The following is a 12294-nucleotide window of genomic DNA, read 5'->3' as shown; positions in this document are numbered from 1 at the left end:
ACTAGCTTCAGTGCTTTGTAGACAAATACAGCGCTTTTATTTAAGACATTTTGCATCGGTGTATATGTTAATGTGTATATATGTGGGTGTGTGATATGTTGTTACTTGTTATCTCTTTACTCACCAAACCATATAGTTTCTTTATTATTACTTTTTGCAGTTACTGGAAGGCACCATGAGTGTTGGAAGGTGCTATATGAATTTCCAGTATCATCACTATCATTATCTATTATCTCATCCAAATGACTAGACGCTCAGTTTGACTTTCCAGTCAAACTTGGGAGAAAGGGCGAGGGTCGGAATCAAACCCAGACTCTCTTGGACACTGTATTGGCAGATAAGAATCTTAACCATTCTGCCATCTCCCCCCCCACCCCGCACAAATGTTCAGCTGCACGTCTTTGTTATGTAAAATTTTCAAACATATCTTTGTTGTGTACAATTTCAATGCCTTTGTTGTGTACAGTTCTCAATGACATCGTTGTTGTATCAAGTTTTCATGCATATCTTTGCTTTGCTTTGCTGTAAACAGTTCTCACTGACATCTTTGTTGTGCACAATTCTCACACACATACTTGTTGTGTACAATCCTGCCTTTGTTGTGAACAATTCTCATTCACATTTTTGTTGTGCACAATTCTCACACACATCATTGCTGTGTTCAATTCTCACACACATCATTGTTGTGTTCAATTCTCACACACATCATTGTTGTGCACAATTCTCACACACATTGTTGTGTTCAATTCTCAAGCTCCACTTTGTTGTGTACATTTCTCACACATATCTACTCACAAACATTTTTATTGCCAAGTTGTGTACAATTCTTATCATCTTTGTTTTGTATAATTCTGACGCATGTCCTTGTTGTGTACAATTCTCAGGCACTTCTTTGTTGTGTACGGTTCTCACACACTTGTCAATATCATGCATCGTTCTTTAAGAAAAAAAAATGTGTACAAATTTCGCACAGACTATAGCTAATATTTGCATTGCCCTTAAAAAAAAATTGTACAGGGAATGCAAACTAGATATTATCAGCACTCAGTTGTTTGAGGGTAAGCCGTAGGATTTATTTGCCTGTCAAGAGGAGAGCTTCAGCGATGGTCCACTTGTGTTGTCTAAGAGGTGCTGTCAACATTGCAAATATGAACAAGATATGAGGTAGTGTGGCCCTGGAGAGAGGAGTGACCTAGCTGTTTGCATTCCCCTTCTCCTGCTCATCCTCCTTCTTCCTCTCTGTCTGTCTGTCTCTCTCAGTTTCTATGAGTCTCTCTCTCTCTCTAACATACACACACACACACACACACACACACACACACACACACAGAATCTCTCACAATCTCTCTAGTCTCACTCACACACATGCACACACACAATCTCTCTGCATCTGTCTCTGTCTGTCACACACACACAAACACACACACGTTCAGATACACACAGTATATACCTACATTCCTGTATACGTAAACACACACACACAAATACAGAAAGCCTGAGTATGCACAAGACACAGGAAATATTTTCAAGACTTTTCCAAACAGGACGGGACAGCAGCAAATTCCAGACAGATTTGAAAAGGTAAAACAAGTTATTGGAATAAGTTACAAATAGCTTCACTTCCCATTCAGTGTACATATCTGACACTTTGTGTATAAACTTATAATTCACCTGAAAATACAGCGCTGGTTCCATGGTGTAATGGTTAGCACTGAACTCTGAATCCAGCGATCCAAGTTCAAATCTCGGTGGAACCTGCATCGCAATATTCCTTCGTCCACTCTGTCACATGTATGAACTGTTCTCTGGATAAAACGCGACAGTAAAGAGCAAAAACTGCTATTTCTTAAAAACATGAAAAATTGTTCTTTTTGGAGGGGGTTCTTTTTTTTTTTAATTCCATAGGCCTAATGCCCCCCTCTACCCCTTCCGCATTGCTGCATCATAAATCAAAATCACCTAACATTGGTTTTTAAGATCTGTTTGCAAGTAAATGTTAATTAATTTTCAAGTAAATAACTTATCAAGAATATCATCATTACATCAAATAAAATCAATACAAAGAAGTTAACTTTCTTGTTCCTCTGATGTTTTTACTTTTTTTTTTTATTCTGTGATGATTTAGTTACATACATACTCCTCTGTACAATTCATAATGAAAGTTGAACAGTGTATCAGTCAAACATTAACATAAAACACGAATCTTACATTAAAACAAACTACTGACAGACTATAAAAAAGTGTTATAATCTTATAACAGCAACTGAAAATCTCCTCTGTACAGTAAATTTAATACCAAACAAATCACCAACAAGCTCAAACTGTCAGCAAATACTGAATCATCTCTTTTATGTCAATAATCTTATTTTGAAACCATTACAATCTGTACAAAGCCAATATTATGTAAAATCATATATACAACTTAGATTTAACCATATATAAATTACAACCATATAACCAAGTTTACAACCATGTATAAACTGTATAACATAACTAAAACATTGAAATCCCAATGGCTACCTCCACAACATCCTCGCACAGAAACTGGTCACCAAACCAGAATGAAATTGTGAGTAAAAAGTGAAATCCCTGCAAACATCAAGAGTTTCCACTGAAAGTGAAAACCTTTGAATGACAGGACTCAATGCCAGAAGTGAGTAACCTCCAAACTGACACCCTCACATTTGATTTCATACAGCAATTTCATTGTTTATTTACTCCTTTGTTTACCACCAAAACACCATCATTTTTGGTGGGGATATGCAAAAAATATAAATGGACCAAGTCATCAAATTATAATTAAACAGTTGCAAGACTGACTGAGTAATGAAGATTTAAGTAAAGTGTGGGTAATTCTTCACCCAACAGGTGCCGCGAAGGTGAACAAGCATCTGGATTTTTGAGAAGCTAAAAATTCTTGGTGACCCAGGAACTCTTTTTACCACAATTCTGAGTGGTCCCAGACAGCATGAGAGTCATTCTGCTGCTACACATTCCAAGAAAACCTGCACAGTTACAGACTGGGAGTGCCTGATTTTTGTTATACTGAAATGTTTGCAGCTGGGGGTCAAGGGATGTCTTAATACCAAAACAAAGTAAAAAAAAGGGGAATAGATATCAAGAGAAAGATTTTCAACATAGAAATCCGTACAATATGGAAATACTCCCACCCATACATTTCCAAAATAGATAGGTGGAAATGATCTGTAAGCTTCAACAGTTAGTAAGGTCATGGTGATTTAAAAAGGTCCCATAGCCTTGGACAGCCACTGTGGCAGTGAACTTACCTCCACTGTGTCAAGAGTTCAGCATAGGAAGGCACAGCCTAATCCTCTCCTTCTCCCGTTTCAACCTTCCCCGACCAAAGTCAGATACCCATTCTGCTGTTTCAACCTTCCCCAAACTAAGTCAGATACCCATTCTGCTGTTTCAACCTTCCCCGACCTGAGTCAGATACCCATTCAAAGCCAGGTGGAGTGAGGAAAATCACAGCACAGCGCCTTTCCCCAAGGCCACAACACCTTGCCGAAACAGGGCCTTGAACCCTGATCACTGGTGAACACTTTATCCTAACTCCAATGCCTTACCGATTCTCCCACAGTGCCTTTGGTGCGAAAACATCCCCACAAGTAGCAGTCTGTATCCTGCCTGACACCAAGAGCCATGACACATGATACAAAAGAGTACTGACAAACAAAAACAAAAAAACCAAGTGTGAACACAGAAAGATGTCGCAGTGAGTTGTCATGAGGAAACGACAGGCATGAAATACTGAAGGGACACGTCGTCATGCATCAGGTAGAAATGGACCACCCGTTTGTTCAAGATATCTGAAACACACATCATCAGGTAGAAATGGGCAACCTGTTTGTTCAAGACATCTGAAACACACATCATCAGGTAGAAATGGACCACCTGTTTGTTCAAGATATCTGAAACACACATCATCAGGTAGAAATGGACCACCTGTCTGTTCAAGACATCTAAAACACACATCATCAGGAAGAAATGGACCACCCGTCTTTCAAGATATCTGAAACACACATCATCAGGTAGAAATGGACCACCCGTCTGTTCAAGATATCTGAAACACACATCATCAGGTAGAAATGGACCACCCGTCTGTTCAAGACATCTGAAACACACATCATCAGGAAGAAATGGACCACCCGTCTGTTCAAGACATCTAAAACACACATCATCAGGAAGAAATGGACCACCCGTCTGTTCAAGACATTTGAAACACACATCATCAGGAAGAAATGGACCACCCGTCTGTTCAAGACATCTGAAACACACATCATCAGGAAGAAATGGACCACCCGTCTGTTCAAGACATTTGAAACACGCATCATCAGGAAGAAATGGACCACCTGTCTGTTCAAGATATCTGAAACACACATCATCAGGTCGAAATGGACCACCCGTCTGTTCAAGACATCTGAAACACACATCATCAGGAAGAAATGGACCACCTGTCTGTTCAAGACATTTGAAACACACATCATCAGGTAGAAATGGACAACCTGTTTGTTCAAGATATCTGAAACACACTTTTCATACATCATCAGAAATGGACCACCCATCTGTCCAAGATATCTGAAACACACGTTTCACACAAATTCTAACTCTGACGATAAAAAAAAAAACATGTCTACCACACCCCTCACACCACTTACTGCAGATCACTCTGTTGGGGTTCACTTGCTGACTAGACAGGAACTGAGCGAAGCGCCGAATGTCGATCCTCGCCTCCGCAAACTCTTCCGGGTCAAGCTGTGACGATGACCTTGACCTTGAAGCTTGGCCGTCCTCACCATCACCTCCGTCATGACCTGATTAGTACAAAAAATGTGTTGATCCTTTGCAGGGGGAGAGGGGGGCACAGGTTGGGAAGGGGAGCAGGGATTAAAGCTGTGGTGGGGCATGGGACGTAAGTAGTAAAGGGAAGGAATTCAAATCCATTTTTCTTCTTCCGCCTGATCACAGCAATCAGAAGGTCAGACATAAGAAGAAACAGACAAAACAAAACAAAGTCCCCGCTATTTATTTATTTATTATTCCTTAACGTACAACACAAACTACCAGCCCATTAACTGGACAAACAACTGGATATGAACAAATATGCAAAAAACAACAACCCAACCATAATTCATTTAAGAGGAAAAAGAAAATATCAAAGAAGAAATAAAAAGAAAATGTTAAAGAAGGATATAAATCATTAGTCATATGATTATTCAGGGGGAATCTGAAATGCCTGAAATCTGAATGCCTGAAGTGTCAAAGAAGGAAAGGAAAAAGTCAAAGTAGGTTGTATATAACCAGTCATATCATTATTCAGGGGGGTGCGGGGCTGAGCGTTTGTTATTTATTCCAAACATAAAGAGCTTTTCGGGGGGGGGGGGGGGGGGGGGGGGGGGGGGGAGGGGGGGTTGCATCTGTTTCAGTTGCATTATTCCCATGATGCTCATTCTTTGTCCCCTATAAACAGCCACGGTCTCCATGCCAGCAGGCCATGGGAACTACCTTGTTGATGCCAGGTTGGCAACACACCAGAGGAGACCCTGTGCTGCCCTTGATGGTGTTCAATAATATCTGTTCTGATTTGACATCCACAACAGGACAACAGAGCAAATTTTAACACGCCATCTCCCATCAGAAATGATAATAATAATAATAACTGATATTCATGTAACTCTCTATCCAGAAAACTGCTCTAGCTACTTTATAAAAACAAAACACATAATATTCTACAAAACATCAATGTTAAATATATGCACTAAAATGCACCTGGAAAACTATTTACACACAAATACACAATCCATCCATACATACAAGCATACATCCAAATACACAGACACAAACCCGGTCTCATGCACACAAGCAAACACACATTCACACATGTTTGCATGTGTGTACACATACATACATCCATACATGTGCACACACAGTCTAGCATACCACATGTACAAGAGTATATACCCTCACAGTTTGGATGGACATGCCACAACAAAACTTACTGCGGAGAGAAGAGATAAGTGTTCAGATGCAAAAAAGTCGCAATGTCAGAGGTTATCAGGGAGTCTGTTCCATGGAAAAACAAGAGAGGCAAGGCCTTCAAGACTCACTTGTGATACACTTACAAAAAACAAAACAAAACAAAAAAAAAATCCAAGCTTTTTATGTACTGAGTATAATTTCAAAATCAAAGCAAATCAAGTCCCCTAGCATTAATTACAGAGTAATTTCCCTTTTTTACTATCTGCACCAAAACGTTTGCAAAATAAATAAAACTTCCATGCTTAGCAAAAGAAGTTCCTGTTTGAACAAAAAATGATAATAATGACTGCTCTTGTTGTTGGATCAGAATATCAGATCAAAGTGCCAAGTTTAGAGAATACAAAAAATATAAATATAACAGTAAATGCAGTTTGCATATAATTAGGCTTCATTATTTATTTTTTTGCGCCCATCCCAGAGGTGTAATATTGTTTTAAACAAGATGACTGGAAAGAACTGAATTTTTCCTATTTTTATGCCTAATTTGGTGTCAACTGACAAAGTATTTGCAGAGAAAATGTCAATGTTAAAGTTTACCATGGACACACACACACACACACACACACACACACAGACAACCGAACATTGGGTTAAAACATAGACTCACTTTGTTTACACAAGTGAGTCAAAAAATCTTCAACCACAAGCACACAGACAGAGCCTCTGTAGCAGAACTGGTTCGGTGTTGAACTTTTGATCCAGTATTCACCAGTTACCAGGGTTCAAGCCACCATTCAGGCATGGTGTAACACTTGGGCCAACAGCATAGTGAGAGCTGTATGATCGATAGTTTCTCCACAGCAATGGGACGTCATTTACAGGTTAGTCTTTTGTGAAAAACTGTGACTCTAAAACTGGGAGGCAAGATTGTACTGGCTCTTAGTGCTGCAACCTTGGGGGCTAGTTGGCCTTTGGGAACCATCCCAATGCTGACTGTCCTAAAACCCTCTTGACCAAGAGAGTGGGAATGCAACTTGGTCAAGACATTTTCCACTTTAATCAAATTCTAGCCCAGATAGCTGGGACAGCAGTTACCTCCTCTGCTGTTCTGATGGTCGTAGCTGGACATGACTGACTATCATACAACGTCCTTGAGAAAGGCTACTCCAATCTTCCTCATTCCACCCAGGTGTGAATGGGTACCTGACATCGGCTGGGGGAGGTAGAAGCGGCGGATAGAGAGCACTGTGTCCCCACCCTCAGATGCCGAGCCCTAGATAGAGAGGATTGTGTCCCCACCTTCAGATGCCGAGCCCTAGATAGAGAGCATTGTGTCCCCACCTTCAGATGCCAAGCCCTAGATAGAGAGGATTGTGTCCCCACCTTCAGATGCCGAGCCCTAGATAGAGAGGACTGTGTCCCCACCTTCAGATGCCAAGCCCTAGATAGAGAGCATTGTGTCCCCACCTTCAGATGCCAAGCCCTAGATAGAGAGGATTGTGTCCCCACCTTCAGATGCCAAGCCCTAGAAACAGAGGATTCACTGTATCTATGGCTGTCAAAGGCTATAATTCACTGCCTCTATGGGTGTTAAAGTCTTAACTCCCGAGAGCAAGGTTTTGGTTGCGCATGCGCACTAGAGCCTATCCATAAAAGGGAAAGGGGCGGAGTTTATCTATAAAAAGCGCGAGCACGTGTCCGGTAGGTTAGTAGATCGTCATATTTCTCTCCGTTTGCATGTTTTACAAACAATGTGGTCGTTTACGGTTGCCAACGTCGAGGGGCTGTCTGCATGCTTTCCAATTCTCACCGGACAGTACCACGTGCTGGTGCTATTTTTATCTGACAGACACGTCTAGCGCAAACACAAACGGCTCTAGCTCCGCCCCTTTTCTCTGCATTCAAATTTTGTATTACGTGTAGCTGACACATTTTGTACTTTCCAAAGTCAATTCAGGTCTAGATTGGAAGCTGCTAGGCAAATCTCGCTCTCTGCCATAAATGAAGCCAAACCGTAGCTTTATTAGGCATTTATTTTGAATAAACCTTCACCGACGTCACAGTGTCAGACTCTGGTGAGAAACTGGCTTGATTCAAATCGCCCGCCATTTATAGTCCGGTTCAGGCTTTAAAGGCTACTGGACCTTTTAACTTTAACCTTTAATCCCGGGGGAAGTAAACAAAACTGTTATACATGTAAAATGTTACATGTCTGAGTGTGTATGTGTGCGTGCCTGAAATCTGATTGAATGACACAGGAAAAGGATGATGAGCTCCCAATAGCAGCCGTCAGTCGGCTCTACCCAGGTAGGCAGCCTATTGTGCAAAAGACCCCGAGTTTGTAAAGCACTTAGAGCCTAGCCTCTGACTGAGGATAGGCGCTACAGAAGTATCCATATAATCATCATCAAAGTAACGAGGGTTTCCCAACTCACGCCAGGCTGGGTTGAAGAGGTCCTTGAAGTGTGTGTTGATGGTCACCATGTCTGTCTCCACCGACAGCTTCATCTCTCCACTCTGATTGGCCGACAGGCTCTGGAACAGCGAGGTCACTGAAAGCCCTCCATGTTACTGTGCATGGGAGGAGTGAGGTGTGGGTGTGGGTGTGTGTGTGTGTGTGTGTGTGTGTGCACGCACAATTGTGTTTGTGTTAAAGTGTGTGTTTGTGTGTGTGTAGGAGTGTGTGTGTGTGTGTTTGGAGGGTAGGGGGGAGAGTGTTTGTGTGTGTGTGGGGTGGGGGGGTGGGGGGGGTGGACGGGGTAGGGATGTGCACACACGTGTGTGAGTGTTTGCATGTGTTTGCGGGAAGGAAGGGTGGGGGGTGGGGGGGTCAGGGGTGTGTGCACATACACACACATCTGTGTGTATGTGTGTGCAGGCATGTGCATATGTGTGTGTGTGTGTGTGTGTGTGTGTGTGTGTGTGTGTGTGTGTGTGTGTGTGTGTGTGTGTGTGAGTGTGTGAGAGAGAGAGTGTGAATGTGTTCTTGAGCTTGTGTGTGCAGGTGTGTGCACGCATGTGTAAGTGGTGTGTGCGTGTGCGTGTGTGTGTGAGTGTGTACACTGTGTGAGTGTGTGAATGTGTGTTTCAGTTTGTGTGTGTATGCATGCATATGTGTCTGTGTCATTGAGTGTGTTGTGTGTGAGTGTGTTGTGTGTGTGTCTGTGAGCATCGTGCATGTACATGCATGAGTATGTACATGTATGTATTCACACAGATGTGCATGTGTGTGTGGAAAACAGAATGATAGGTACACATCTGTATGTAGACATAAGTGCACATCTGCAAATGTATGTGCAAGCAAGCATGTGTTCACATGCACAAATGTAATCTGCGTTTCAGTCTACATCTCAAAGTCTATGTTCAAGTGAAGCTGCTGAGACCTACGGACTTACAATCTTCACGAAAAGATGCTAATTAAGTTTATGTTCCACATTTTTTATCACCCTCTTCACACTCAGCATACACAAAGAATCTGTGCACAGCCACGTATGACACAAAAGACATCAAACACATGCTACACATACTACAGCACTGAATAAATAAAAAGACAATAAAATAAAATGTAATATCTTACCACAAAGTTGTTGATGTTCTTCATTTTGTCCACCACATTCTTCAAAATCTTTAGGGTGGGCATTGCAATGCTGACCTGTAAACAAGTGTAAAAAGTAAGTGTTATAAACAACCTGTGTGTTGACAGAAGCACTTTAGTTACATTTAAGTGTTCACAAAGACTTAATTTTACTCAGAGATCACTTGATCGTATTCTTGACAGTTCAAAGATATTGTCTGATATTGCAGAATTGCTGCATAGTCCTACAGGACACATGTAAAATTTGTCTGATGTTATTTTTGAGGGTTTTTTAAAGAACTTTTTTGCTGTTGTTGTTGGTTTAATTCACTAGTTTCCTCATGTTCTGTATTTCATCTTTTGATACTGAAAACTCTGGAATCATTATACAAATGACTTACATTAAGTTGATGTTTAAACATTTTACCTCTTTCATGTACTGCCTTCTGTGTTTGAGTGTGTGTGTGTGTGTGTGTGTGTGTGTGTGTGTGTGTGTGTGTGCTGTCCATTACAGAATCTGGGAGAGGTGTTGCTAGTATGAAGGAGATGCCCAGACTGACTTGTATCAGGAAGATAGTGACTATCAAAGGAATTCGCCTTGTCCGGCAGTTAGTTCTAGAACAACATAGGCACATGAAAAGACTGTATTTTCATACTACCATAATAGCTACACTAGTACCTAGTCATTACATAACATACAACACATGTGAATTTCTCTTGCTGAGGTGAGAAAGTAATATGCGTTTTGTATCAAACGACACATATCCAGCCTTACGTCAAAGTTGGGCATTTCTGGTTCGGCGTAATCGACCCAGTTGCGTCGCTTGACGATGGTGATGGGGATGTCATGAACAGCCAGCCGGTGGCAGGATCCTATGGAGGGCTGAAAACCACAACAGCAAATATCATCTCTGCAATATCTTGACTTTGTTTGACTACATCTGGAGTCTGATCACTGCAAGTCTTTAGGGACGAGAGAACCCTGGCTTGTGTTATCCAATATTCCTACCATAGTGACAAATGCCCCTCCCCCGACACCTCACCCCCCCCCCCCCCACCCCCGATTTTTTTTGTTAAAGATCTATGTACAGATTTAAAAAAAAGAGTAAAGGACCACTTCATAAAAGCAAGTATGTTTTCATGAAAATGATATAAAAAGATAGAGATTTCTCAATTATATCTAATTATCTAATATAATTATTATATCTATGTATATCATATCTCATATATCTAATTATATCTAAATGTATCAGAACAACCCCAACCCCACCAAAAAGAAAGAAAGAAAAAAAAAGCAAACCAAAACAACAAAAAACAAAAAAACACCATTGTGGATACCAGTTCCACTTCCACAGTGAGACGGGGTATATCAATGTGTCAGAACAACCCCAACCCCGCCAAAAAAAAAAAAGATACAAACCATACCACACAAAAAAATAATAAATAAACCCAACAATACTGTGGTTACCAGTTCCACTTCCACAGTGAGACTGGATATATCAATGAGTCAGAACAACCCCAACCCCGCCAAAAAAAAAAAAGATACAAACCATACCACACAAAAAAAATAAATAAATAAACCCAACAACATTGTGGTTACCAGTTCCACTTCCACAGTGAGATGGGGGGGGGGGGGGACAAAGATCAAATGTGCCAGAACAAACCCAACCCCAACAAAAATATACTAAAAAATACAAACCAAAACAACTAAAAAAGACATTGTGGTTACCAGTTCCACAGTGAGACAGGGGGTATATCAATGTGTCAGAACAACCCCAACCCCACAAAAAAACCCAAAAAGAACCAGCAAACCATACCAAAACAAGAGGCAAAGCCTTCAAGACCTGCTTGTGCTTCACGCTGTATCCAGTAAAGGAATCATGAGGAGAGAAAAAAAAAAAGAGAATAAAAAAAAATCATTAAAAAGTGTTCTGTCTTAAATACAGAATAAGCTTGGGAGACAAAAAGAAAGAAAAAAAAGGCATGTGATCAAACCATGCATGTTCAGTTCTGAAGCAAGCGGACTAATCCCCACTGTTGTGGCACATCTGACATTTGCCTAAATTTAATATTTAAAGCAATGTTCTTGTTTTTTTCTTCATGCAATAAATAAACGTCACTGTTTTGGACGTAATAACACAGTTTAAAGCATGTTTTTTGTGAGTGTTATGGTATCTCAATTACTCTTTACTTTGGTGGTAAAGGTGACGTTGCCATCACTTCAAGCACATCGCAACACATGGTAGATCTCGATCTGCACAAACCAGTCCTACAACGGGCTGAAAGAAACGATCGCTTCAATTTTTCTTTTATGTTCATTCCAGTTAATTCAGTGTCTACTTTATAATATTTATATGCAGTAAACATGTCGATGGTGTAGTAAGTATCACAGTATGTGTTCTGTCCAGAATTTGTTTTTCTTTCCTTTTAATTGTAAACAAGAAAAAAGAGGTCATGTCGTTTCATACCGAACACAACCTACCTTCCAGCAACTCAGTGGGAAACTGTTTTCAGAATTTTGGATTTCAGAACAAACCTCAAAGAAATAAACCGTTAATGTTATGGAAATACAGCTTAATTCGGGAGACTTATCAACTTCTAACACAACCGCTTTATGATGCTGATATATGTTCACATGAAACAATAACTCAGTAAACCATCCGGAACAAAACAATGATCAAGCCTACATGTTATGAAGGGATTAGTTCTACACCACATAA

The 12294-nt window shown here is 40.7% G+C and overlaps 1 protein-coding gene across 2 annotated transcripts in view; it reads right to left on the bottom strand.

Annotated features, from left to right (window-relative positions):
- Nucleotides 1-790: 790 nt before the first annotated feature.
- LOC143290268 (checkpoint protein HUS1-like) overlaps nt 791-12294 on the bottom strand; it is a 14293-nt gene continuing 2789 nt past the window's right edge. The window contains exons 4-8 of one of the 2 annotated variants that reach the window (XM_076599607.1): nt 10350-10457; nt 9578-9652; nt 8436-8535; nt 4680-4835; nt 791-3830 (exon numbers count right to left, since the gene is read on the bottom strand). In XM_076599607.1, coding sequence (XP_076455722.1) covers nt 3745-3830; nt 4680-4835; nt 8436-8535; nt 9578-9652; nt 10350-10457 — 525 coding nt within the window. In that variant the 3' untranslated portion in view covers nt 791-3744. The remainder of the gene's footprint in view (nt 3831-4679; nt 4836-8435; nt 8536-9577; nt 9653-10349; nt 10458-12294) is intronic. The other variant, XM_076599608.1, reaches the window with a different exon arrangement.

This window comes from Babylonia areolata, chromosome 15, assembly GCF_041734735.1.
Source record: "Babylonia areolata isolate BAREFJ2019XMU chromosome 15, ASM4173473v1, whole genome shotgun sequence".
Classification (NCBI taxonomy): Eukaryota; Metazoa; Mollusca; class Gastropoda; order Neogastropoda; family Buccinidae; genus Babylonia; species Babylonia areolata.
The sequence above is the reverse complement of the archived record's forward strand: the minus strand, read 5'-3'. Positions and strand labels throughout refer to the sequence as shown.